At 30.0% G+C, this 27,989-nt stretch overlaps 1 protein-coding gene across 2 annotated transcripts; it reads right to left on the reverse strand.

Annotated features, from left to right (window-relative positions):
• Positions 1-451: 451 nt before the first annotated feature.
• On the reverse strand, positions 452-27,283 carry LOC130814568 (2-alkenal reductase (NADP(+)-dependent)-like). Of its 2 annotated transcripts, none has more exons than XM_057680682.1 (5): positions 25,388-27,283; positions 19,015-19,192; positions 14,638-14,804; positions 13,051-13,133; positions 452-1,151 (listed from the first exon to the last, which is right to left on the reverse strand). In XM_057680682.1, the coding sequence occupies exons 1-5, from the start codon at positions 25,625-25,627 to the stop codon at positions 761-763; spliced, it is 1,059 nt and encodes a 352-aa protein (XP_057536665.1). In that variant the 5' UTR covers positions 25,628-27,283; the 3' UTR covers positions 452-760. The 2 variants fall into 2 exon arrangements, with proteins under 2 accessions (XP_057536665.1, XP_057536664.1); XM_057680681.1 differs by lacking the exon at positions 25,388-27,283 and adding an exon at positions 19,961-20,520.
• Positions 27,284-27,989: the final 706 nt, after the last annotated feature.

The following is a 27,989-nucleotide window of genomic DNA, read 5'->3' on the forward strand; positions in this document are numbered from 1 at the left end:
TACCAAAATGATCTTGCTTTTCATATATTTCATTCTTCTTATTTGACATGATTCTAATCATGTCTTTGAAGACTACCTATTACAAAACTCTAAATCTCAACTTTATTTTTGAGGCAATATCTATTTTAAAAGACCTTCATATAATAGTTTTCTCATAACATGTTTTATACTAATATAAAAGAGCTCCCTTTTTGACGAATATAAATAGAGTGGGCTGATTGCGTCTATTATAATAGGATTGATGATTTAAGAAGAAGAGGATGAAGTGTTTTCTATCATTTAAAAAGAGAAGAATATAGAAGATATCATAGGAATATGAGAAAGAGAATTTAGATGAGTAGGAATTTGTATGAAGTATGAGAACCTTCCTTTGATACCCCAAAGAATTACACTAATAGTACTCACACAAATAAAAAAAGGCACATGAAAGAAAAGAATAAAAAATGAAATAATCAAGCAACATATTCATTTATTTATTTTGTGATAATACATTTTTTCTACTCTTTAAACAACTAAATGTCGTTATATATAGGCTAGAAATAACAAGAATTTGTTATGCAAATAAAACCCACAAACAATATTTACCTCATAATAGAAAGGAGAAAAAAACAGATGCTTAAATATTCCTTCTGAAGGAAAATCGTTTTAGGTTTTATGAGAATTAATCAACACTTATATCAAACAGTTTTAGGCATTACTTCTGAAACCAACCATTATAGATTAATATCTATAATTCCATCAAAAGCTGACCACTTTCCCATCAGTCATCTAGAACTTGAACAATAGTTTTGCCAATGTTACGGCCATTAAAGAGACTTATAAAAGCTGAAGGGATGTTTTCTAAGCCTTTGGAGATGTCTTCAAGAACTTGTAATTGACCTGTGCTAATGTAGGTTGATGTTGTTGATAAAAAATCCGCGTAAAATTTTTCGTCTGAACGATAATCAATTGCTAGAAAACCTTGGATAATGATCCGTTTATAAATGATGTTGATCATATTTGATGCAATCATTCTTCTCGCAGGATCACAATATTCTGATATAACACCACATACAATCACCCTACCAAAACTGTTCATGTTTGCAATTGCAGCCTCTTGCATTTCTCCACCTACATTGTCAAAATAAATGTCTATTCCCTCTGGAAAGTATCTGCATTTTGCAACATTTATCTTTTTAATCATTGGTCTTTTTAAGACATACGTTTCACATGAAAGTCAAAACATTAAATCTTAGTGGATTTGGACGTTGATTATACATGTGATAGTATTTAGGCAACTTACAAAGTGGCAGAGGTGTTGTGTTATGGTCCCGTCAAAACGTTTTTTTATAAATTCTTTAGCTTAAAGAAATAAAAAAAATAAAAAATAAAAACAATTGTAAGCTAAAACTACTTAATCTTCTCCTTGTAGGGCAACTAGTGTGGCCCCTCTTTACTTAAAATCTCAATTTCACCTCTGATCAGACATTCATTTAAAGTTATCTTTACATGTATTAATTCTTGTACTATATTAACAATTGTATACTAACAAAAAGTTAAAATTTTAAAATTAGGCCATAGACATCAATGATGAATCTGATAATAACTTTCTTGATGATGCTCATTATTCCCTTATACATTAGTAATATTTGATGTCAAACTATGTTTTTGAATAGGATTTTCACTTTTTACAATAGCAGAAGTCAATTCAATTCTATTTAAACACTAATCATCATACTATATACTAAAACAATAAAAGATTTGGACACGTGTCATGCTACAAGAAATGTTTTCCCTCTCAATTCTACTACTTGGGTTATTTTAGGTAATTCTTTATCTTTAATTTTATAAATTTATCATATTATCTATATATCTACTATCTATCGATATATAAAATACTAATGAATAAAAAATTAAGTCACATGTCGACTTTATGATAAAATTGTTTCTACTCTTTTCATATTCCTTATTGGCAAATATTTTTTAACATATCATATAATATTATACCTTATTTATTATCTTTTCCATATACAGTCAATTAAGATATGTGGTATCTTTTATTACAATGGATAATTATTGAATGACATATTAATTATTAATTATTAATTATTAAAAAATTAGGAAAAGAAAATAATTTTGAAATAGGTTTTATAGGTAATCATATATATGATTTACATGACTATATTAAAAAAACTACATAAATTAAATAGATTACACATTAATTATTTAAATAAATAATTTGGATAACATATAGGTGAAATTATAAAGTATGAGGTGTATTCTCAGACCGACAAAGGGTATGAAAGTAAAACACCATATCATAATACTTACTACTGATGAAATACTATACTTACTACCAAAGTAATACTTACTAGGATGAAAATATTGCCAATTTTAGTTGACATATATGCTCAACAATTTGAGCTGAAACATAAAATGGTGTAAATGATTCTTTAGAAATTAATGAATTTACTTATTAGATTCTTAAACTCGGTGATGAAATACTTAGGAAACCTAATGAAAGTGAACACTAGTGGAAAAAAATTATATGCTGCGTCACGTATGCCGCGGTTTTCTAAAGTCGCAACATATAAGTAGTAGGAAAAACAAAAATATATAGTATATGCTGCGGTTCTTGAAGAACCGCATCATATACTATTATTTTTTTTGTTTAAAATCCCACCCTTATATAAAGTAAAAAAGCCCTCTAAAATTTTCATTTTCATTTCATTTTCATCTTCATCCTACGCAACCCACAAAAACCTTTATCTTCAACCTTCAAGACCTCGAAAATTTTCATTTTGTTAACCTACAAAATTTACTTGTTCTTTTTTTTCTTATTCTATCTTGTTCTTTTTCTAACCCATGAAAAACCCATAAAACCCCACAAAACCCCATTGAAATCTCACCTTGCTAACCCATTGCAATCTCATCTTCAAACCCACGAATTAGGGCATATTTTTTTTATTTTGTTTTTGTTTTTCTTCATGTGGTTCATCTTATTTATCTTCATCTTGTGTACTAATATAATTTTAATTTTTTTTTCCATTGTAGGTTACAATGTAGAGCACAACATTATCATTTATATACCAAGGTAAATTCTATTCATATATTAATAAGTTTTGTTTTTCCATTGAAGTTTTACATTTTTCTTAGTTTATATTATTAATTTTTTAATTAGGGTTAATTAGGGTTGTAATATTATTAGGGTCGTATTATCCTTAGGGTTAACTAGGGTTGAATGAATGTTGTTATTAGAATATACATAGGCTTGAAAGTATGTTGTTAATTCTAAGTTTGTTTGTGTTTGTGGATTAAATGATTCTTATTATGTATAAGTATGAATTTTAAATTTTAAGGCAGATTGTTTTGTGAATCACAATTATTTGAGTTTTAAAGATATATTTGTGCCTTTATGGATTAATTTTTTGTGATTTGTTATATGGGTTGTTTAATGTTTACAACTTAGAATAAGTTTATAACTTGGAATGTTGGTAATTGACTAGTTGATGGATATATGATGTTAGAAGTATTATAGTATTGTGCAATTCTATGTTTGTTTGTGTTTTGTGGATAAATTTGAGTGTTGTTTCATTCAAGGTGTTTTGATGGATTAATTTTTTTTGATTTGTTATATGGGTTATGTAAAGTTTATAACTTGAAATATTGGTAATTTGACAAGTTGATGGATATATGATGATAGAAGAAATATAGTATTGTGTAATTCTAAGTTTCCTTTTATGTAGAAGTATGGATTTAAATATATAAGTTTATAACTTGAAATGTTCTGTATAACTTGAAATGTTGTGTATAATTTTTTTTTTGTGTGTTTACGTATGAAGAAGTATATACAAGTATGAATTTTAAAGTATAAGACATATATGTATTGTTATGAAGAAGTATAAGTATGAATTTTAAAGTATTAAAATTGTGTTGTATTTGATTGCAAATTGTAGTAGGTTGTGTACGATTGTAAGTATAAGTTTATAACTTTCTAAGTATAAATTTATAGCTTGGAATGTTGTGTATAAGTTTTGTAAGTATAAGTTTGTAACTTGGAATGTTGTGTATAAGTTTGTTTTTGTGTATTAGTATGAAGAAGTATAAGTATGAATTTGGTTTGCAAAAGTATAAGTTTTCAACTTTGTAAGTATTTGGATGCAAAAATATAAGTTTATTTGCGTTTTGTGAGGAATCTATCCTCTTTATTCTAGAGCATGTCTTTGTATCTTTTATTTAATATTGAAATTGTGTTGTATTAATTTGGTTGCAAATTGTAGTAGGTTGTCTACGATTGTTTATGCTTTATTGTGTTTATTTGTATTTTATAAATCATCTATCCTCTATCTCATGTTCTGTGTTTTCTTAACTGCAATATTGGATTTGCGTTCCTTGACATGCGTCAACGCATTGATGAAATAAATGACAAGCTAGATCAACGTGTTTGAATGGAATTCTTGCTTAAGGTAGTAGAGTAATTAGTATAGATTTTTCTACTTTGTTTATATGTATATATATACATATATATATATATATATATATATATATATATATATATATATATATATATATATATATATATATATATATATATATATATATATATATATATATATATATATTGTTAGATTGTAAAGATATATATTTTTGCAATTGTGTAAATTACAATTATTATAAAATATATATTATTATATGTTATTTAAAATTTGTCATCCATCATTATATACATAATTAAGTAATAATGATTGATTTAGAGTTGTACGAGAAAATTTTAGTGATGATTGGGGAAATATTAAAAGAATATTAGTGTAATAATTACTATGTATATAGTTTTTCATATTTATTGGCGAATAAATATAAAATAAAAACAAAAAAAAATATATGCACTATATGCTGCGGTTCTTGAAGAACTGTAGCATATAGTCCCCTTTTTTAGAAAAAAACAAAAGGCGAATATATGCTGCGGTTCAAGAACCGCAGCATTTGGTCTCTTCTATGCTGCGGTTCTAAACCGCAACATATAAAATTGTGTCATATGCTACTATCACAAATGCTACGGGTCTAAATCGCAACATATAATAGGTATAAAACCGCAGCATATAAGCTTTTCTGCAAAAGTGGAAGTTGTAATCGACATTCCAATAAGGTCTATTAACTAGCTCTTTTATCTAATACTTTTTTTTAGCTTATTTTACCAATCTAAGCAGCTAATTTCCTTAACTACCTAATCTTCAATTCTCTCTTTTACCATACACTCCCTTTGTTAAATTTTAAATCAAATCTGATAAGCAAATCCCTTGTTCATAGCTACTGTATTATTCTTCAGTAATAGTTTCCATATATTTAAGATATTATTCTTAGTATATTCTTATATGTTTAGCTTAGTATAGAAATTCAAAATATTGCAAAATATGCTAGCTTAATTCTGGCCATGATTAATGCCATTGTAGTTCTATTTATTATACATTCTTGAACTCAATGAAAACTCATTCAATTCTAAAACTCTTTATATGGTATTAGAGCTTGTCTAAAGATCCTCCTTCTTCTTCACTCTAGTAATTCTATCAAGCTGTAGTTTTTTTCCAGCTATGACTTTCAAATCTCAATTCCCTCACACTAATTTTTCTACAAACCGTCGAGAACAGTCCATCATCTCATGACCAAGGGCCATTACTGCCACTTTACTTCCCGCTCTCTCCTCCGATGGTTGCTAGATAGTGGTGCATCTCACCACGTCACAAATGACTTAAGTGCTCACTCCCTACCTGCTCCCTATAATGACAACAATGAGCTTCTTGTTGGCGATGGTACATCTCTTCCAATTACCCATATAGGTTCAATGACATTACATGATAATAACTTTTTTTTTAAACTCAATAATGTCTTATGTGTTCCTCGAATTTCTTGTCACATTCTTTCATTATCACAATTATGCATTGACAATCCTATTATGATCCAATTTTTCTCTTCCTCCTTTCTTGTTAAAGACCTCTGCACAAACAATACTGTACTTCAAGGATACACCAAGCACGGCGTCTTTCATTGCTCCTTCACATTGCCATCTACCTTTGTCGCATGCACTACCCCTTCCCAAACTTGGCATCATAGATTAGGACACCCCTCTCCCAAAATAATGAAAATTTTACCCAGTTTATCCTTGGATATATCTACTGTTTTTCCTCCTTATAATTCATATGAAGTCCATAAAAGTTATAAATTACCCTATAATGTTTCTACTCTCACATCTAGTGCACCTCTAAACCTAATATTCTCTAATATATGGACTTCTACTGTAATGTCTTATGATAATCTCAAATACTATATCATTTTTGTTGATCATTTCACTAAATATGTATGATTATATCCTATAAAATACAAATCTGACACTAGTGGAAAAAACTTCATCTGCTGCACCACATATGTTGCGGTTTTATACAAACGCCAACAGAAAATAGGATAAAAAATGAGGGAAAAAAATAACATTAAAGGCTGCGGTTTTATTAGAACCGCAACATATGTGCTTTGCGTAGTTTCTTTTTTTCAAAGTGCAACCCAGCAAAATTCACTTAAAGGTTACAGCTCTTAATAAAACCGCAGCATATACCTTATAGAAAAATTTAAGAAAACCCGCCACATACACTTGTATGCCTACTGTTTTATTATTTTACATTAAGCTTCCCACATACGACTGTGGCAACGTTCATCTTCAAACCCTTCTTCTTCCTTCAAACTTTCTTGTGGTTTTACTGTTCGAATTTTCTTGCTGTTTTACTGTTCGAATTTTCATCTTCCCACATACCTCAAACGTTCATTTTGTTGTTTCATCTTCAAACTTCCCACAACCCACGAATTGTTCAAACTTCAATTGTTGTTTCATCTTCAAACCTCCAACAACCCACAAATTTTCAGTTGATTTTTTCCCATTTCAGTCGAAAAATCAAGCTTGAATTACCTAGGTTTTTCCCTTTCTTAAAACACCATTATTGGGTATATTCTTAGGGTTCATTTTAACATTTTTTTGTAAAATAGTTGTGAACTAATTTTTCTATATTATTACTCCATTGTAGGAAACTAATCTTCATTTGGAGGGCATAATATTATCATCTAAATATCAAGGTAATTTTACTTATGTGAAGTTGTTGTATATGAGTTTGATATTTTTCAAGTTTATGTTATTAATTTGGTTATTATATTGATTTATGTGTATTTTGTTAAAAATGTGGTTTGTTGTTGTACATATGTTTTTAATTATTAGAATTAGAATATACATGTTTTTAGGGTTAAATGATTTTATTTTATTATTTATATTTTTAATATCATTTTATTTACAATGTAGTGCTTATATTGAAGTATGAAGTATAGAATTAGAATATATTTGGTTATATAGAATTAGAATATGAAGTATGAAGTATGAAGTATAAAGTATACAATGTTAATTATTCTAAGTGATTTTATTTTAAAATACAATGTAGTGCTTATATATATATATATATATATATATATATATATATATATATATATATATATATATATATATATATATATAAACGCGCGTTTAAGAACCTCTCTTGGAAGTTCCACAAGATGTTGATCCTGATACTAAAGTTTAAGAACCTCTCTTGGAGGTTCCACAACATGAGGTTTTGGGATGAGAAGCACTTGATTTGTATGCTAAATAAACGTATATATGGAACAAAACAAGTTTTTCGTCAATGGTATTTTAAATTTCATAATATCATGATTTCATTTGGTTTTGAGGAAAATGTCATGGATTAATGTACAGGTTAGTGGGAATAATTTTTTTTGTTGCTACTGTGACCCCTCTTTCTGTTCGCCACTGATCTTGGGCTTGTCCCAAAAAAAACATATATCAACAAAATCTAATTATGATTTCAGATGAAAGATTGTTCACTATGTGGGATACCCATTGTAAAATGTGACAAATTTTAGCATAATGCAATGTCCTAAAGTTAGCTTGAGTGGGAATAAATGAAAAAAATCCCATACGCTTCAACTATTAGAAGTGAAAACGATGCTATATTAGAGATCAAACAACATGTTTCAATCTCTAATATTACCAAGATCGAGTGTATGAAGTCTTGTGATGAACAAATTACACTATCAATGAAACCGATGTTTTTAGAAGAAAATAATGCAATAAAAAATGACACAAATATTTAACCAGGTTCACCCAATTTAGGCTGTATCCTCCGGTGTGTAGTATCTCACTTATATTATCACAAAGGAGTTCAAAGAACTCTCAAATTGAAGACTTACAATAGAGAATAGATTAGGCTAGTGTTTGGCTTAGAGTGTATTTTTGTGGATAATTTGTAATGGCATATGAGCCTCCTATTTATAGGAGAAATTACATTTAATGAGTATTCATCATAAAAATCAAGTGTAAATGCATGACAATTAATCTAGCAAATAAACCGTCCAAGGAAAAACAACATCCAAGGAATCAGACCCAGTCAGCTCGTTCGAGCCCTTCACTCGCTCGTTCGAGCGGATCAATCCAGTAGCGTTCTGATCTTCAAGCTGCATGTCACTCGTTCGAGCCTTCAGGAGCTCGTTCGAGCAGTGGCTTCTTGAGGCTTCTGACTTAAGCAAACTTGCTGTCTTGAACAAGGCATCAATTGCTTTAATTGATCACTGAATTTTGGCTCTTGTAATTACCTCATTAATGTCATTCATCATGCCACATTATTCTTGTGTTTAATTCTTGCTTCAATACCTTCATTACTTCATGCAATGAATCACACCCTTAAACACCATATTCATCACACACACACTTAACCACCCATCTTAATTCCTTCATAGGATTCTATCTCTATGCATCCATTAATTCATAGAATTTATTTGGTGCACTTAAGTGACTATTTAACACTAATAATCTCCACCTTGACTTGGGTTCACCCAAGTCAAAGCATTTTCTTAATTCACTAGTACATAATATAACAACTTATACAACTACATACTCAAAACAAAAAACAAAAAAAAAGACAACACATGTGCACAAACATAGCACATGCACTAAAATGCCCTAAAAGGGCTCTCAAGAGTATGAAAATTTAATTACCAATCAAGTCCATACATCCCATGGACTCATTGGGGTATGTTGGAATTATTCTCAAATTTTCATTGATTAAAGAAGTATCAACATCATCATCATTTTCATGCTTGGTTGAAGTAGTGGACACACTAGCCGAACTAATTATGGTTGAAACCACAAGCTTGTACAAGCCATCATCAATAGATCCTTTCATAAACAATTTAGGACCCTTGCCAACCTTCAAAACTCCACCTTCACCAATGCATCTAAAACCTTCTTTATACAAGATACTAAGGGAAATTAAGTGTTTATTCATACTTGAACCATGAAGGACTCCGGTCAATGTTCTCACAACACCATCAAACATGATAAATTTAACATCTCCAACACCAACTATTGGACAACTAGCTTCATTACCCATAGTGACTTTTCTTCCATCAACCTTTTGATAAGTCGAGAAGAAACTAGAGTTAAAACTCATGTGTCTCGAACATCCCGAATCCAAAATCTAAGAATCACCACCCTTGTACTCACTGGTAACAACAAGAGCACCAACATCATAATCTTCACTTTCAACATAGCTAGCTTCGGCGGATATAGCTTTCGTGGACTTGCTTTCATCAGATTGTTTAGATTTTAATTTCTAACAATCTGTCTTGAGGTGGCCTTTCTTCTTACAAAAGTTGCAAGTCATGCTTCTTTTGTTCTTATTTGACTCCTAAACAAGCAAAGCATAATTGGAATCTTTGGCACTCTTTTTGAGCAAATTGAGAATCAATAAGGTCCTTTTGAGTCAAGGCCTTTCTAACATCCTCGCTACTCAACGTGTCTCTTCCATATAACAAGGTTTCCCTAAAATGCTTATATGAAGGCGGTAGTGAAACTAACAATAGAATAGTCAAACCCTCATCATCCACTTTTACATCATCGTCATCATCATCCTACCCAGTATATCCCGCTCATAAAAACTAAGGCCAGGGTCTGGGGAGGGAAAGACGGCGGCAACTCATACCCATAACGGAGAGCGCAGCCAAAGGAGTCCCCCGGCTCGAGGAAGATAAGAGAGGTGATTATTGAGTAAAATTCATCAAGGTGCGGTTTCATCGGCTTTCCTTCTTGCGATTTGAGATCATACAAACGACTCTTTAACAAAAGTTGATTGGTAACACTCTTTTCCATATAGAGTGATTCCAACTTTTCCTGAATGCCTTTTGAAGTTTCCTCCCTTACAAATTCTCTTAAAACTTCATTAGAGAGACAAAGTTGTATGGCTGATAAAGCCTTCGCATCCATTTCTTCCCATCTCGCCTCACTTGTGCCTCCGGGTTTCTTCTCCTCATCATCAAGTGCTTTATGCACTCTATTTTGTATCAAAATTGCTTTCATTTTGACTTGCCATAAGCTAAAACTCAAACTCCTATCAATCTTCTCAATATCGAGTTTCATTGTAGCCATGTTACACCAATATGACCTCTAAATGACGATAATAAAGACTTGGCTCTGATACCAATTGAAAATGATGATATGTTAGAGATCAAACAACGTGTTTCAATCTCTAATATCACCAAGATCGAGTGTATGAAGTCTTGCGATGAACAAATTACACTATCAATGAAACCGATGTTTGTAGGAGAAAATAATGCAATAAAAAATGACACAAAGATTTAACAAGATTCATCCAATTTAGGCTACGTCCCCCGGTGTGTAGTATTTCACTTATCTTATCACAAAGGAGTTCAACGACTCTCAAATTGGAGAATTACAATAGCGAAGAGATTAGGCTAGTGTTTGGCTTAGGGTGTATTTTTGTGGATGATTTGTTATTCTATATGAGCCTCCCATTTATAGGAGAAATTAAATTTAATGAGTATTCATCATAAGAAACCAAGTTTAAATGCATGACAATTAATCTAGCAAATAAACCATCTAAGGCAAAACAGCATCCAAGGAGTCAAACCTAGTCCGCTCGTTCGAGCGGATCAATCCAGTAGCGTTCTGATCTTCAAGCTGCAGGTCGCTCATTCGAGCCTTCAGGAGCTCGTTCAAGCAGTGGCTTCTTGAGGCTTTTGAGTTAAGCAAACTTGTTGTCTCGATCAAGGCATCAATTGCTTTAATTGATCACAGAATTTTGGCTCTTTTAATTACCTCATTAATGTCATTCATCATGCCTCATTATTCTTGTGTTTAATTCTTGCTTCAATACCTTCAATTGCGTCATGCAATGAATCATACCCTTAAACACCATATTCATCACACAAATTAGAACTCACACTTAACTACCCATCTTGATTCCTTCATAGGATTCTATCTCTATGCACCCATTAATTCAAAGAATTTATTTGGTGTACTCAAGTCACCAATTAACACTAACAAGAAGCTTGTTGTATGTCAGGGTCTTAGCACTGTGTTTATTGTTGGGAATTGGGATGCTATGCATATATTAGAGAAACCCATTTATTGACCATTAGAGAGTTGCAAATAAGGTGATGAAATATCTTCAAGGAATAAAGAATCATGTACTAATAAATAGATATGAACTAAAAATTTAGAAGTAATAATATACTCTGATTTAAACTTTGCTAGTTGTGTTGATTCACTTAAGTCAACATCTAGTAACAGTTTTTATTTGTTGTTGGGTTTATGTCTTAGGGATGTACATTGCTACTTCCACAATGAAGGTGGAGTTTGTATCAAGTTTTGATGCTACGTTACATGGTGTATGATTGAAAAGTTTCATTTTGAGGCTTAGAATAGTTGACTCTATTTTGAAACCTTTGAGAACATATTGTGATAACACATTTGTGGTATTTCTCTCAAAGAACAGTAGAAGTGAAAGACAAAGTATGCCAACATCAAGTATTTGGCCATTAGAAAACATGTTAAGGAAAAGAAAGTAGCCATTGAGCAAGTTACATTAAGTTGCCAATTGTGGATGCTTTCACTAAAAATATACCACCAAGAATTACAAGGATAATTTGTTTAGAATAAGACTTGGATCCTTGATGTAAATATTCATTATTTGTACATACTTTATGTTAATGAAACTTATTCAGTTTATTTTTGTTCTCATTTATTTTGTGCACATTAATGCATTTTAATTATTATTCTTGCCAAAATGGTCTGTTCATTAAGTATTATGGGCTTACACTGAGAAACTAAATATATATTGAAATACCTTGATGATATAACTAGCTATTAAAGGACATATTGCTATGATTTATATAAGGAAAAATCATCTAGAATAATCCTTTTTTTTCTGATTTTTATACAATAATCACAACTTTTGATTAACCATGAATAATCCTAATTTTATGGTAAATTACCCAAGAACATTGTTGCCCAAATGGTGACTTATTTTTACAGGTTAATTGATACAAAAAACAAAGGAAAAAATTGAAAAAATTTAAAAATTTAAAAGTTAAAATCAAAAGATAAAATTATTTGATTTCTTCTTTTTTTTTTTATTTTTTTAAAATTTTCAATTTTTAATAATTTAATTTTGTGTTTTATTTTATCCAAAATGAGTTGTTGTATAGGTAAGAGGTTAACTTGGTGCGTTCTTGGCAAGCACCCCATATAGTTGGGATAATTCATGTTTAATTAAAAATGAAATTATTGTAGTAAAATTAGTAAAAAAGTTGGATTATTCTGAGCAGCTTTTCCTTTATATAATTTATTTATTCTTAAACTAAGTGATATAAGAGATGTGGTCCAAGTCAGAATACGTTGGTTTATTTCACTCTCAATAGCAATTATAATTAGGTGTGAAGTATTTGGTATCTGATGTCTCTCTTCATTCTATTCTCAATACACCATATGTGAGAAATATGTTCTATCTTCGACCAGACGTGACGTGATCAATAGTTAGAGGTTATTTTTAATACCATTACGCTTTCACTAGATTTTTATGGAGTTTTAAGTTTGTTTAAGATGTTTAGAATAATTTGATATCTTACATTAACCCCCACAAAATATACAAAATTACTCGTAGTTTTGGATCTTAGTATGGAACATACCTTTTGAGAACCAAGTTAAGATTATCTTCTTCTTTATAATTAAATGCATCATCAAAGCCCAACTTTTCCTTCAATAAGGCAACCTATAATACAATCATCTTCATAAATTCATGAAACTACAAAAATTAACTACATGACAATGAAATGAACTAAATCAAAGAGAAATAATGAAAAAGTAACAAGTGAGGATACATAAACTTTAAAATAGAGCTATATCAAACTTGATTAATAATTCGAGAAAGTCTAGATTTGGATGTGTCTAGGTAATGGTCTAGTAATTTGATTACAACTCATATTAACGTTGAATAATAAAACATGTAGCATAACATATATTCGAATATTTTAGGTGATCTTATATATAGCGTTTTACTAGAAACCAACTTTAATCTGTATACTAGTTATATTAGTTTACTACTAATTCTAATCAGGTCTTATCATGAGTTCACACATATAAGTATTGATCGGATAAAATCATACCAATTAACATAAGATGCTTATTGCTATTATGGTTGTTGTAGATTGGAAAGTAAGCCATATGACGAGATATTCATCTTCATTATGTTACTTGGAACTTAACTACCACATATGAAGATATACTTCTCTTTGTTGTGCCATTTTCTTAAAGTAAGATGAATGAAGTAACAAGAACATTTTGTATATAAGATGCATATGTTCATAAAATCATTTGTATGTCATTTCTCCATCACTTTGCATATTCTCTAAAACACCATTTCTACACCATAAAACAATAGGAAAAAGTAGTTTTCTTATTATGTACTAGTATACGTAGTGATCTGGTCGGTGCTTGTGAACCAAAATTGAAGAAACAACATTTGACATTTTATTATCCCTATTTTGGATATTTCATACTTGATTACATAACGTGATATGCATGCGATTTTGTTTATATGTTATGAAATAGTTTCTTGCAATTTCATTTCACATACCTATATCCCTACAATATGTGAAGTGAAGTTGGTTAAACACACATAGAGATGATTGCACACAAAGCCGATAATGTTTCATCCTAAAACTAATTGGTATCAAAAGATGTACCTCATCAAACTTATATACTCCTTCGTTTCTTAATGAAGTTCTCATAAGGAATGTTCATGAAAATTAAGAAAAACATAATCTTTTAGATAGTAGAGATATTATTTTATTGAATGATAAATTGATAGAGGAAAATTAGTGAAAAAATATGGGGAGCACAACTAATAAAAAAATATATTTATAAAGTTGGTGGGAAACATGTGGAGACCATAAGGAATAGAAAAATGTAAAATAAAGTTAGTGGAAGATATGTGGAGACCATAAGCAATATTAAAATATTAAAATGAAGATGAGTCAGGTTAATTTTTGTCCAAAAATTTATGATATGAAAGGAAAGATTCTTTATGGGAACAACAAATGGAGCGTCCCAAAATGGCAAATGTGAACTTCTTTAAGAAACAGAGGGAGTATTACTTAATCTCTCTCTAATTCAAAAATGTAAAATCAGTAAATCATATATGAACTACGCAGTTATTTTCAAACAAGTAGCTCCTAATAATGATAATAAAGTAGCCAAACAGAAAACTAGCCAACCTTTTTTGTGGTTCCCGCACATCCAACAACATAGCAACCGAACAACTTGGCATATTGTCCTACCAAACTTCCCACTGATCCTGATGCAGCTGATACAAATATTTTATCTCCTTTTTTAGGTTTTCCCACCTTAAAAAGTCCGGCATATGCTGTTAATCCACTAAATCCTGCAAAATACAAAACAATGTTAAAATAAATTATTAATAATAAAATATTTTCTAAAGGTGCAAATTGATTCTTCTAAAATACACCCTTCAATTGAGATTACATGTTACATTTGGAATTTGCATGGATAGAAAAGCTATAATCGGTTATCTAAATGAAAATCAAGTGATGAACACAAAGAAACAATGAGAAAATGGACACAATGTGTTTTATGAGGTATCTTGGATACCTCCCCCTCAAATTACGTTTATATACAATGATTCAACAATACATTATAAATAATTCTCCAATATCTTGGGAACAACCTATCAAGATCACAATACTAAATCAAAGAAGAACACTCTCAAGATTCTTACAATGAAATAGCCCTCTCACAATATGTTGTGTGTTTGTTGTGAATTGTTCTATGAATGATGTACCCTTTTATAGAGAGGAAATACATCATTCTAGAACCACACATAACTCACCATCAAAGTATAATTACACTCGATAATTAACATAACAAAAAAACAAAACAATAAACTCAAAAATTAAACCTTATTCAATAGCTCAAACGTTCATAAAACTGACCGTTAGAGTCAGTTCGGCTTTGGCTCGTTCGAGCCACCACATTGATTCTTAGGGCGGCCACATTCTGAAGTCATTGTCTATTGCACTACCCTATAATCAAACGAGCACCCCACCTGCTCGAATGAGCAGAGTCTTCAGCTGCATGCTCTCTGGTTGTGTAATCTTTATTCCCTTGTTCGAGTAACATTCTCCCCATGCCTTGACTAGTTTAAGGCATGGTTCGACACCCTTAATGGAGCCTTAAACGCCCCACATTGAGCATTTCATGTAACGTTCCAAACCTTAAACCATCGCAACTCGACACAGCCTCAAAGTACTTCTCCAAAGTACAAGCCAAGGCATGTTCGATAATGTGTTCAGAGTTAACGTCATTATTAAAAAATTAACATTTGCACCAACAATCTCCTCTGCAAATCCAACATTCTCACCATCCTCAAATGTTACCTTCTTCAATGACCCACACACAGCACCATCATCACTCTTGTGGCCTAGGTTAACACTTTCAACTTGTAACTCGTACAAGTTATTCTCACTCCTTTTTCCCTTTATGAGCACAAGGCTCCTCCTAATGAATTCCAAAGTCCCTCCAATTGCTTTAAAAGTGCTTCCATTGCCTCTAATCTACCCAATGAAAAAAGGTTTTTATCAAACTTAGGTACATACCTTACATCACCAAGTGTTCTCTTGACACCTCCATATATCTCAATTTCAACCTCACCAATACCTTTTACTTTCATACTTTCATCATTTGGTATAGTAATAAGGCCGTCATCCCTAATTCTAAGTTTAGAAAATTCCTTTTTTTCACAACAAATATCAAATAAGCAACTGGATTAACTTACCCATTTCTTACTATAAACCACTCCCCTATCAACAGAGTAGAGCCCCATGATAGTCATCATCACCCACAAAGCCTAGAACGACATTTTTGCTATTCTCACTCTTGTCTCCCTTCATCACTTAAGTGATCACTTTCTTAAGATCTTCTTTAAACTCTTTGCACATGATTTGTATGTGCCCCTTCTTCTTACAATAGTAACATTCTTTGTCACTAAGGTCACCCCTCCCTTGAGACTTTCCCCTTACTTGAAATCTCTTATCCATGGTTCTCCCCCGATAGAAACCCTCACTATAAGAGACATCTCCAACGCTCTTCTTTTCTTCTCCTTCTCTTCTCACCATGAACCTAGTATTCTATCTCAACGCCAAAAATGCTTGATCAAGAGTAATAGATTTCTTAGCTATGAGCAATGTTTGGACTATATTTCTATAGTCCTTGGGAAGTGAAGCCAATAGTAGTAAGGCTTACTCCTCATCCGCCAAATTTTCTCATCGGCATTTAACAAATGGAACACCAATTTGTTAAATGTGTTTATGTGGTCTTGCATTGTTGTATCTTCATCCTACATGAGTTGATACAACTCCCACCTCAAGCATAATTTATTTATCATGGAATCGGAATATACACGATTTGTAGTTTCTCCAACAACTCACCGGGATCAGTCTCCTTCAAGTAGTGATACTTGATTTCGGGTGTGATGGCAGGTAGTATTGTGCTTACTACCTTCTTCCTGATTTGTGTCCATTTTTCCTCCTCGATATTATTTGGCCTCTCCTTCAAAAGCGCATCATCAATGCCTATTTGCATCAAATAATCCTAAACACAATTTTTCCATATAACAATGTTGACTCTCCCATCAAACAATGGAATATGGTACTTTTCACTCATTTTGTTTTTTCTCGCACTATAACCTCGCTTTTTCTCACCAAATAGCCCAAGACGCACTTCTCGCGCTGATACCAATTTAAAGGAAAGTTACAATCAATTATCTAAATGAAAAACAATTTGATGAGCACAAAGAAACAATAATGAGAAAATGGACACAATGTGTTTTACAAGATATCTTGGATACCTCCCCCTTAAATGAAGTTTATTTATAATGATTCAATAATACAATATAAATTAGCCTCCCTTATCTTTAGAAAAACTTATCAAGATCACAATACTTAATCGAAGAAGAATACTCTTAAGTTATTTACAATGAAATAGGCGTCTCACAATATGTTGTGTGTTTGTGGTGATTTTATTTTATCAATAATGTACCAGAGAAGGAATACATCATTCTAGAACCACACATAACTCACCATCAAAGCACAATTACACCCAACAATTAATATAGCAATAAAGCAAACCAATAAAATCGAAAATTAAGCCCTATTCAATAGCTCAAACATTCACAAAACTGACCGCTAGAGTGCCGCTCTTTCAAGTCACCACATTGCTCGTTCGAGCGGCCACATGCAAAAGTCACTGTCTACTGCACTACCCTCAAATCGAACGAGTACCCCACCAACTCGAACGAGCAGAGTCTTCAGCTGCTCTCTAGTTGTTTAATCTATGTTGCCTTATTCGAGCAACATTCTTCCCATGCCTTGACATGGTTCCACACCATTAATGGAGCCTTAAATGGCCCACCTTAAGCACCTCATGTAACTTTCCAAACCTTAAACCATCGCAACTCGATACATTCTCGAAGTGCTTCTCCAAAGTAAGCTAAGGCATGTTCGATAATATGTTCAAAGTTAACGTCATTACTAAGAGAATTAAAATTTGCACTAACAAGTCTTTTTTAGGCCAAGTGACTATTGACTAATCCAAATGACATTTGACCAGCCTAAATGACAGTTGACCATTACTAATCACCTTTGATTTTTGTTGACCATCCCTAATTACCTTTGACTTTCCTAATTACCAATAGTACCTTGTGTCTTAGCACTTTAACGCCGTTTTTACCCATCATAATGATATTCTTTCAAAATACGGACATAGCGATTACCCTTATGGGCTAACTCTTTCGGAAATCCGGTCGAAACAAGTATTTATTCACCTATTTTCTGACACGTAGACCAAAATAGATATTTAACGTCGTTTTACCCATCATAACGATATTGTTTCAAAAAACAAATGTCGCAATTACTCATACGGAGTATATCTTTCAAAAATTCGGTCGAAACAAGTACTTCTTTTGACAATATTTTCGAAATCGTTATCCCATTTAGGTAATCTCGACGTCTGTTTTTTTTAAAAATATCGTTATGATAGGTAAAAACGACATTAAATATCTTTTTCGGTCTACGTGTCCGGAGATAGGCGAAAACGTACTTTTTTCGATCGGATTTCCGAAAGAGTTGGCCCTTAAGAGTTATCGCGACGTCCGTTTTTTGAGAAAATACTGTTATGATGGGTAAAAACGAAGTTAAAGTGCTAAAACACAAGGGTACCATTTAGGAAAGTCAAATGTGATTAGGGATGTTCAACAAAATTCAAAGGTAATTAGTGATGGCTAACAGTCATTTAGGCTGGTCAAAGGTTATTTAGGTTAGTCAATGATCACTTAGCCTAAATGGTGTAGATTTTGATACTTTGGTGGCAGTAATTCGCAAAAACAAAACTTTGAGGCTATAAGTCGTAAAAGCCCTAAATTTAAAGTTTGTAATCCGCAAGTTACTCAAAATAAAAATGTCACAGTTATACTAAACTTATTTAAAAAGGAAATATAACACTTACTTTGAATTGGAGGCAATATCTTTTAAAAATACCTAAATTATGAAGTAAAAAAATTATGTAGAAATTAAGGTTACCTAGAACTCCAAGATGATAAGATAAGGGAAATTCTGTTGAATCCAATCTTTGTAAGTATTGGGCATTTTCCACCACAGTATATTGTGCCCAACTCAAGAAACCAACAACTAAGTCATCCTTTTGGAATCTTGGATCCTTTGAGTCTATAACCTTTCCTACTCCATATGCATCAATTATCTGTCTTCGCCAAAATAAAATAATCAATTTATTCAATCACATGGTGTTTTTTTTATATATTATAAGTTTTTAAAGAATTATTTTAAGACATAATTTCATTATATGTTTCTTGCAAATTAGACCTGTCAAATCAATTAGTTGGATCGGTTTTGAGTCTATTGACCGGGTTAGTTTCGAGTCGGTGCAATCTCAATCGGGCTTTTGTATTTTAGGAATGAATCAAAATTTGATTGATCTACTTGACTCATTTTTCTAATTTTGTCATGTTTTAAGTGTACCTAACATAGATGATAGAAGAGAATTGGGTGTTGAAAAATTGATTGGGTATTTTACCTCCAATTTTGAACTCCCATGGTGTGGTTGGTTTCAAGGTCGGCCCTTCACTTTACTAATTACAAAAAACAAATATATTTTTTCTATATATTACATCCTTTGTTTTCTAATGTTTTTTCCCATTTAGAATATTTTATTTTTGAAAGAGAAATTTGATTAAGATTTTTAAGACATATATAAATAATAAAATATATCCATATAAGATCTCGTTAGATTCGTTTTAATGTACATTTTCTTATTATATATTTTTTGTAATTTTTTATTGTTCATATTTAGAAATATTAACTCTCAAAATTTACTTTGAAAACTGTGTAAAAAGTAAATGAGAAAACATTTGAAAACAGAAGGAGTATAAATCTTCAAGTGATTCAATTGGTCTTTTAATATATGATTATAAATCAAATGAATAAAAAGAAAATTATGTGAAATACAAACCTCGCCGGGATTTAGTCTAGAAGACATCAAGTTATAATCATGAGAAGGGCTTTGTATTTTCATGCGATTTAACTGGGAAGGATGGATCGAAACTTGAAGACACTTTACAAGAACACGATTCGAACTTTGGCTATCCATGGTAATGCTTGTAGAAAGGAGCTCAAAATCAGCTTCTTTTGGTACTCCATTGAAACTATCTTTAATTGTCACAAATTTGTTACTTATAATTCTTTGATCTTCCATTTGTGCATTTTTTTAATGATGTAATTATAAGTTTGGAAATTGGAATAGAAGAAGTTGGTCAGCTATAGTCCATATAAAATGGATCAAGTCATACTAAAATATAAGATACCGTTCTTACATTTTGGATTAGGGAGACTAGGCGGCAGTAGAGACCATAATTTTAAAAAATATTAAAAATTATATTTTCAATTTAATCCTATATAAGAATATTTTATATTATATTTTGACGAACTTTCATATCTTAAAATCGATGAATAATAAGATAATTGGAAACACTATAATACTTTATTCTCAATAAAAGTTATACAAAATACCTATTGAACAATTGAGTATATCATTAATCAACAATATTAACTGAAATTTCTATCAAAATAATTCACTTTTTTAAAATTTATAATTAAATAAAAATTTAGGAGAATCAATTAATCAAGAACTTACTAAATATAAATAACCAAGCAATTAATCAATAACATACTCAAATAACTAAACAATTAAGCAAAAACATATATACAACTAATATTAAAAACTGATGATAATTGAAATTAATCATGAACAATAAACAATTAATAAAGAATATGTACAATCAATTCAAAAAATTGATTATATTAGCATAATGAACTATAATTTGCAAAATTGAATTAATAAAAAAAAAATCCTAACCTTTGATTAAGTTGACTATAATCCCTTTAAAAAAAAAAAAAAGAAAAGTTGACTATAATCCCTCACGATGATAGTTCATGGTATTTAAGTTGTCTGGAGTCTTTAGGCATAGTCATTGATGATAATATAAATAAAAGATGTCGTAATTGTATAACTGAACTAATATATCTCAGTTGGTTAAAGATACATTGCGACTGCAGAAAGGCTATTTGTAAATTTTTAAATTTTTTTTAAATGTAGGTCACTTGCGAGCGCAGTAACCCGCTAGGTCCGCCCATGCTTGACGGGCAGGCATTTGCAGTTTATCCTTTCTAATATTCATACACACTTAAAATTTTCATAACATACAACATATTATTCTAACATTCTGAATTAGGGCGAGCAAGACCTCATATCCACTACCTACCAACTACTCATGAGAGATAGAACTACTTATATTCATTATCAGTTGTGGATCCAAAACTCAAAATTATAATCACAAATAGCACCAATGTGTTGAAGTAATTAATAAAAAAATTTGACAGTCTTATTTGTAAAATGAACAACCCAAAAATTTTCGTTACTCCAAATTGACCTGTAAGTAAAATATCGTAATAATAATTTCATGTGACTGCCAAAAAGGGCGATATATGTCTTCCACACCGCATCGTACAAAGCTATGAGTTACAAGTTACAAGTTACAACAAGATCAAAGATTGATTTAGTGAAATACTTCCTCCGTTTGTCAAAATACTCGCTGCACCACGGTTGTTGACAATATTCATCGTTTAAACTTATTTTATATATTACGACTTATATTTAAGAAAAAATATATATGCAAGTGCGATCTTGTTTGAATCGTCTAATCGCATATTTTCATAAATTTAACTTTTTATGATTTTTAGATGTGTATACTTCAATATATAAATGATTAAAATAAGATATTAGATTACATAAAATATCAAAAATAACAAGTATAGTGAAACGGAGAAAATACAAGGTAATAAAAAAAAGGAAAATTATTACTTTTTTAAAAAAAAAAAAAGAAGCGTAGTCTATGCTACACATTATTGCAATGTATGGTCGGCCAAAATTTTCATTTTATTCACAAACTACAATCAAATTCATAGTCATATCAATCCTGACTCATGACTATGGCTAATTTAGTGCGGAAACCATATAACTTTACTCGCTCGTTATTCCAATTTAGATCACGTGAAATTGTACGTGTGCACTACATTTACTCTATTAGCTAGGGTTACTATCAATACACCTCATATCATTGTTTTTTTATAAGACAAATAATCATATTGTCGCCAATATCGAACAATGTTTAAAAAAACAAAATAAATAAAATATAATATTCTCTCCTATTCATCTTAAGTGTCTCATTTACTTTATGCACTCTATCCAATGTACTTATTCAATCCTTAATATATCGAGTTATGTACAATTAAAAATTATAAAAAGTTGATATTAATAATCTTTACATCAAAACGAATCAAATAAGATCTCACATGACTATATTTTAACTTATAGGATTAATAATAAAATGCAATTTAAGAGTGATAAATAAATAGTGTCTTAAAAGTAAATGGGACACCTAAGATAAATAGGAAGGAGTATGATTTAAAGCCAATCAAACATGAGTCTATCACCTTTTACAATTTAGTAATATGGTTGGAGTAATAATTAACAATAAAACATTTTATTTTTGTTCTTAAATACTCATAATTATTTTAGTAAAAAACATACTTGAGATTACAATAAATAATTACAATAATAATAAAATTATTTTAAATTAATTAATATTGATATTCATTTTAAATAGATGGTTAACAATTGGGATAATCTAACTTTTTTTGAAAAGAAGAAAAAAGAACATTGCTATCGAGCAGATGATAAATAATGAAGATACGCCCCTAAAGTTAAAATAAATGTATCATTGTCAATTTAACAATAATACTTTTATTTGCTTCATTTTACTCATTTTTCATTAATTGTTATTTTAGTCTATCCTACTTATTTTTTATTATTTTTATCTTTGGATAATAATTTATCACTTTTTTGAATTTCATCCATACATTTTAAGTATTTTTAATTTTATTTATACAATTTATATTTTTCATTTATTATTAATATCTATTTTTATTTTAAATAACATTTTAAATTAAGTGGGACACAGAAGTGTATTATGTGGTAGATGTTCCACCAGTAATAACATCAACGTGGTATGTTTTAGCACTAGTAACATCAACTGATAGCTGACTAGTTTTTTTATATTTATTTTTCAATTGTAGTTTTTTGTGTCCCTTTTTTTAATAGGGTCAAACATATATAGATTTTTTGTTTCATATAATAATATGGGAAATTCTAAATGTTAGCATTGAATTTTCATAAAATGCAAGTGATATTATTTTGTAAGATCATTTCATATAGTAGCATTCAGTTTTTGCCTTATTAAACTGTCGTATCATTTTCTGTTCAGTTTTTGTCATTTTCCGTTTAATTCACCATTTTGACGTTTCTACCCTTATTAAGTGTAGGTTATTGTCTTTATAATTTGCCTAAATATTTGATAGCATTAATGAATTAAACGGTGAATTAAACGTTATAATGGTGAATTAAACATATGAGAGCATAAAAATGGTTTAGGACAATTTATAAAGACAACAATCAACACTTAACAGGATTAAAAAAGTCAAAATGGTGAATAAAATGGAAATTGATAAGAATTTAACAGAAAATGCTACTGTAGTTAGATAAGGCATAAATTAGATGCTACCATGTGAAAAAAAATCTTATAAAAGTGCTACCGTTGGCGTTTCATGGAAGTTTAATGTTACCATGTGGAATTTCCCTAATAATAAACTACAATATTTGTGTAAGTCCAAGATAAACTTAATGTAGAATATTAATGTGAATTCTTTTTTAATCTTGAGTTTATATAAGTCTATACTCTTCACCAAGGCTATCAGGATCGGAATTCTACCTAAGATCGTTGCAGGGTATGATTAAAATCGGTACCGGATCTTAGGATTGTGTGATCCTACAAGTATTCATGATTGTGCTTTGGATAAGTGATTATCAATATTACTTGCTCTTTATTCATGTTTTAAGGTGTAAGTAAAAAGTTATTTGACTTTATCTATTAAGTTTTGAAAAAAAGTACTTTTAATAGTCATTTTTAAACTACAAATTAAGAAAAAACTTGAATTTTATAGTATTGATATAATTATTTTAAATATATAATACATAAGTGAAATATGAATTATATGAAAATAATTTACTATTTAAACTATTCTTATAGGATCGGATCATTGATCGTAAGATCGTAGAATCGTATTATGATCCTACCACCTAAATTCATAAGATTAGTATAATTGCATGATTCTACCACATTAAGATTCTACTTACGATCCGAATCAATCACCTATTTATGAATCGTAGGATCATAGAATCATCAATCAAAATAGAATTTTAATAACTATGCTCTTCACTCTCCACACAATGTAATTATATTATTAACTCGCACTCCTTTAAAGTTGGTACAAATCAGTTTATGCGTACAACTTTTTAAGTATTAGACATTTAGTTTTCCAGCACAGTATATTGTGACCAACAACTCAGTCATCCATTCGGAATCTTGGATCCTTTGAGTTTATGACTTTTAACACTCCTTATGCATCAATTATCTGTCTTGCCTTAATAAAAAAAATCAATTTTACAATCACATGGTGTTTTTTTTTATATTATATAATACCTAGAATAATCCTAACTTTTCATGATTTTCCTATAATAATTCTATTTATTGATTAACCATGAATAATCTCAAATTTATGAAGTATTTGCATAGAGTAAACTCGGGTAACCGGATGACCTACTATAATAGGTAATTTACCAAAAAAGTAAATTGAAAATTAGTTTAAAGTTAGAGAAAAATTTAAAAAATTTACATAAAGAATTGCAAAAACATTTTAATATTTTTCAAACTTTTTTTTCGACAATTATTATAATTTATCTTTTTTTAAAAAACTAAAACTTGCTATAAAAAGTCATTCGATTACCCGAGTTTGCTCTATGCAATATTTAACAAAGTTATAATTATTTATGATTAATCGATACGTGAGATTATTGTAAGAAAATCATGAAAATGTTGGATTATTCTATGTAATTTTTTCTTTTAATAATTATTTTTAAGCATAATTTCATTATATATTTTCTTGCAAACTAATTTCCTAAACATTTGCTTAATGATAAATTGAGTAAGAATTCAATCGAGACCCATCAAATCAATTAGTTGGATTGGTATTGAGTGAGTTGACTAGGTTAGTTTCGAATGATCGAGTGGGTGAAATCTCAATCAGGGTGTTGCGTTTTCCAAATGGTTCAAAATGATAAAAATCTTAAAAATCTTAAATAAAAACAGTTATTAAAAATAAAAACTTCCTTTTTTTAATAAAAATCTCATTCAAGTGATTTATTTGTTATGTATATGGATGATTATAAATAAATAAATATAAAGAAAAAAAAGTGAATACAAACCTCGCCAGGAACTAGGCTAGAAGACAAGACGATAGAATCATGAGAAGGGCTGTATATTTTCATGCGATTTAACTGGTATGGATCTATGGAAACTTGAAGACACTTTACAAGAACACCATTCCAGCTTTGGCTATCCATTGTAATACTTGAAGTAAGAAGCTCAAAATCAGCTTCTGTTGGTGCTCCATTGAACCTATCTTTAATTGTCACAAACCTGTTTCTTATACTTTGATTTTCCATTTCTGTATTTTTTTTTTGAAATAGAAGAAGTTTTTATACTAATGTCTGCCCATTCTGGATTAGAGACTAGGAAGGGCAAACTAGACGGGCAGCAGATGCCGTATGCCCTTTTCATTATTAATATCTAAATAAAATTATAATAATCACCATTTATCCACCATTCATAGTCAGAGTAAAATAAAATTTTTATACTAATGTCTGCCCATTTAGGTATGAATAAAATCAATCTCTATTCATAATGGCTAATTAAGTATACCTATCATGAATATACCCGTCACACATTCCCTTCAAGTCTTCGTTATATGCTACATTAATTCATTATTCTTTATAAATTTTATAAAAACCATACAATCAATAGAATCAATTTAGTATTATTAATTATTTGTCAAGTTTTTTACAAAAATATACAATAATGATATATAAATTAGTACATTTTAATCATTGGATAGTCCGGTATAAGGCGTAGGTCGTGTGTATATAAGGCGAGTAAGACCTTATATTCAGCATCTATTCACTTTTAATAAAACGATGAACTTTTCTTACTTGTATTCACCCACTGCTCAACAAGTTTATATTCATAATCGTTCCAACTCTATGCGGACAAACCCACATAAATATACATTTGTGCTGCTTGTAATTCCTGTTTAGAACATGTGAAGTTGTATATTTACGCTACATAAATTCCCAAAGCTAGTTTACTACACCTTATATCATTGTTTTTAATCAGACCATAAATCAAATTGCCGATAATAAGAAACAATGGTTATAAAATCAGAATAAATAAAATGTAATATGATAAAAGCCAATTAAAATAACTCAACCGGCTAAAATATATAGTGTTTATTAATATTTTTGGAGTAACCTTGCATAATAATCTAAGATTTTATTTATGTTTTCAAAATACACTTAATTATTTTAGTAAAAAACATACTAAAGATTATGTTGAAGTAATTGGTGACTTGAGTGCTCCAAATAAATTCTATGCATTATCTGAGCATAGAGAGGAAATTCCATGAATGGATTAAATGGGTGAGTTAAGTTTGTAACTTAATGTGTCATTGATGATGGTGTTTAAGTGCTAGAATTAATTCATAAAGTTATTTAATTTGTTTCTCCCACGTTCTCCTAGGTGTCCCTCTACTTCTCTTGTCCTCCACTATGACGCATTCGGTCCTTCTTACTAGGCAATCATAAGTCTTTCTCTGCACATGTCCAAACCATCTCAACCTGTTCTCACGCATCTTTGCTTTGCAGAGAGAGGTGCAACCCAAAACTTCTCCCTAAACTCCTGGTCTCTGATTTTATCCATCATTATGTGACCACACATCCACCTCAGCACACACATTTCTATTACTTCCATCCTCTGTTCTAAGACTTTCTTTACGGGTCCATATTCTGTTCCATATAACAAAGCTGGCCTAATAGCAACACGGTAGAATTTTCCTTTTAATCTACAAGGAAACCTTTTATCAAAAAGCTCTCCGGTTGCTGCTAGCCACTTGAGTTAGAGTTAGAGTTGATCCCTGATGCAAACCCACTTTAATTGGGAAAGACTTAGTCATACCCAACGGTGTATGAATGATAGTCAATTCACTGTCATACATGTCTCGTATTACCTCACACTAGTGGAAAAAATGTCAAGCGCTACCTGACATATGCTGCAGTTTGTGTGAGACGCAGCATAAAATATATTGCAAAAAATGAAGAAAAAAAAAAAAGGGGTATATGCTGCGGTTTTCTTGGAACCACAGCATATACCCCTTACTTAAAAAAATTAAATAAAAAATAAGGGGTATATGCTGCGGTTCCAAGAAAACCGCAGGATATAACGTTATATGCTGCGGTTTTCTTGGAACCGCGGCAAATACCCCTTACTTAAAAAAAAAATTCTGCCTCTCTAACATTATAAGCTATTGTATGTGTTCATTGTAAAATTAAAAAAACATCTATATATATATATATATATATATATTTATATATATATATATATATATATATATATATATATATATATATATATATATATATATATATATATATATATATATATATATATATATATATGTGTATATATATTTATATATATATGTGTATATATATATATATGTATGTATATATATATATATATATATATATGTATGTATATATATATATATATATATATATATATATATATATATATATATATATATATATATATATATGTATATATATATATATATATATATGTATATATATATATATATATGTATATATATGTATATATATATATATATGTATATATATGTATATGTATATATATATATATATATATATATATATATATATATATATGTATATGTATATGTATATGTATATGTAT

Source organism: Amaranthus tricolor, chromosome 6 (assembly GCF_026212465.1).
Source record: "Amaranthus tricolor cultivar Red isolate AtriRed21 chromosome 6, ASM2621246v1, whole genome shotgun sequence".
Lineage (NCBI taxonomy): Eukaryota > Viridiplantae > Streptophyta > Magnoliopsida > Caryophyllales > Amaranthaceae > Amaranthus > Amaranthus tricolor.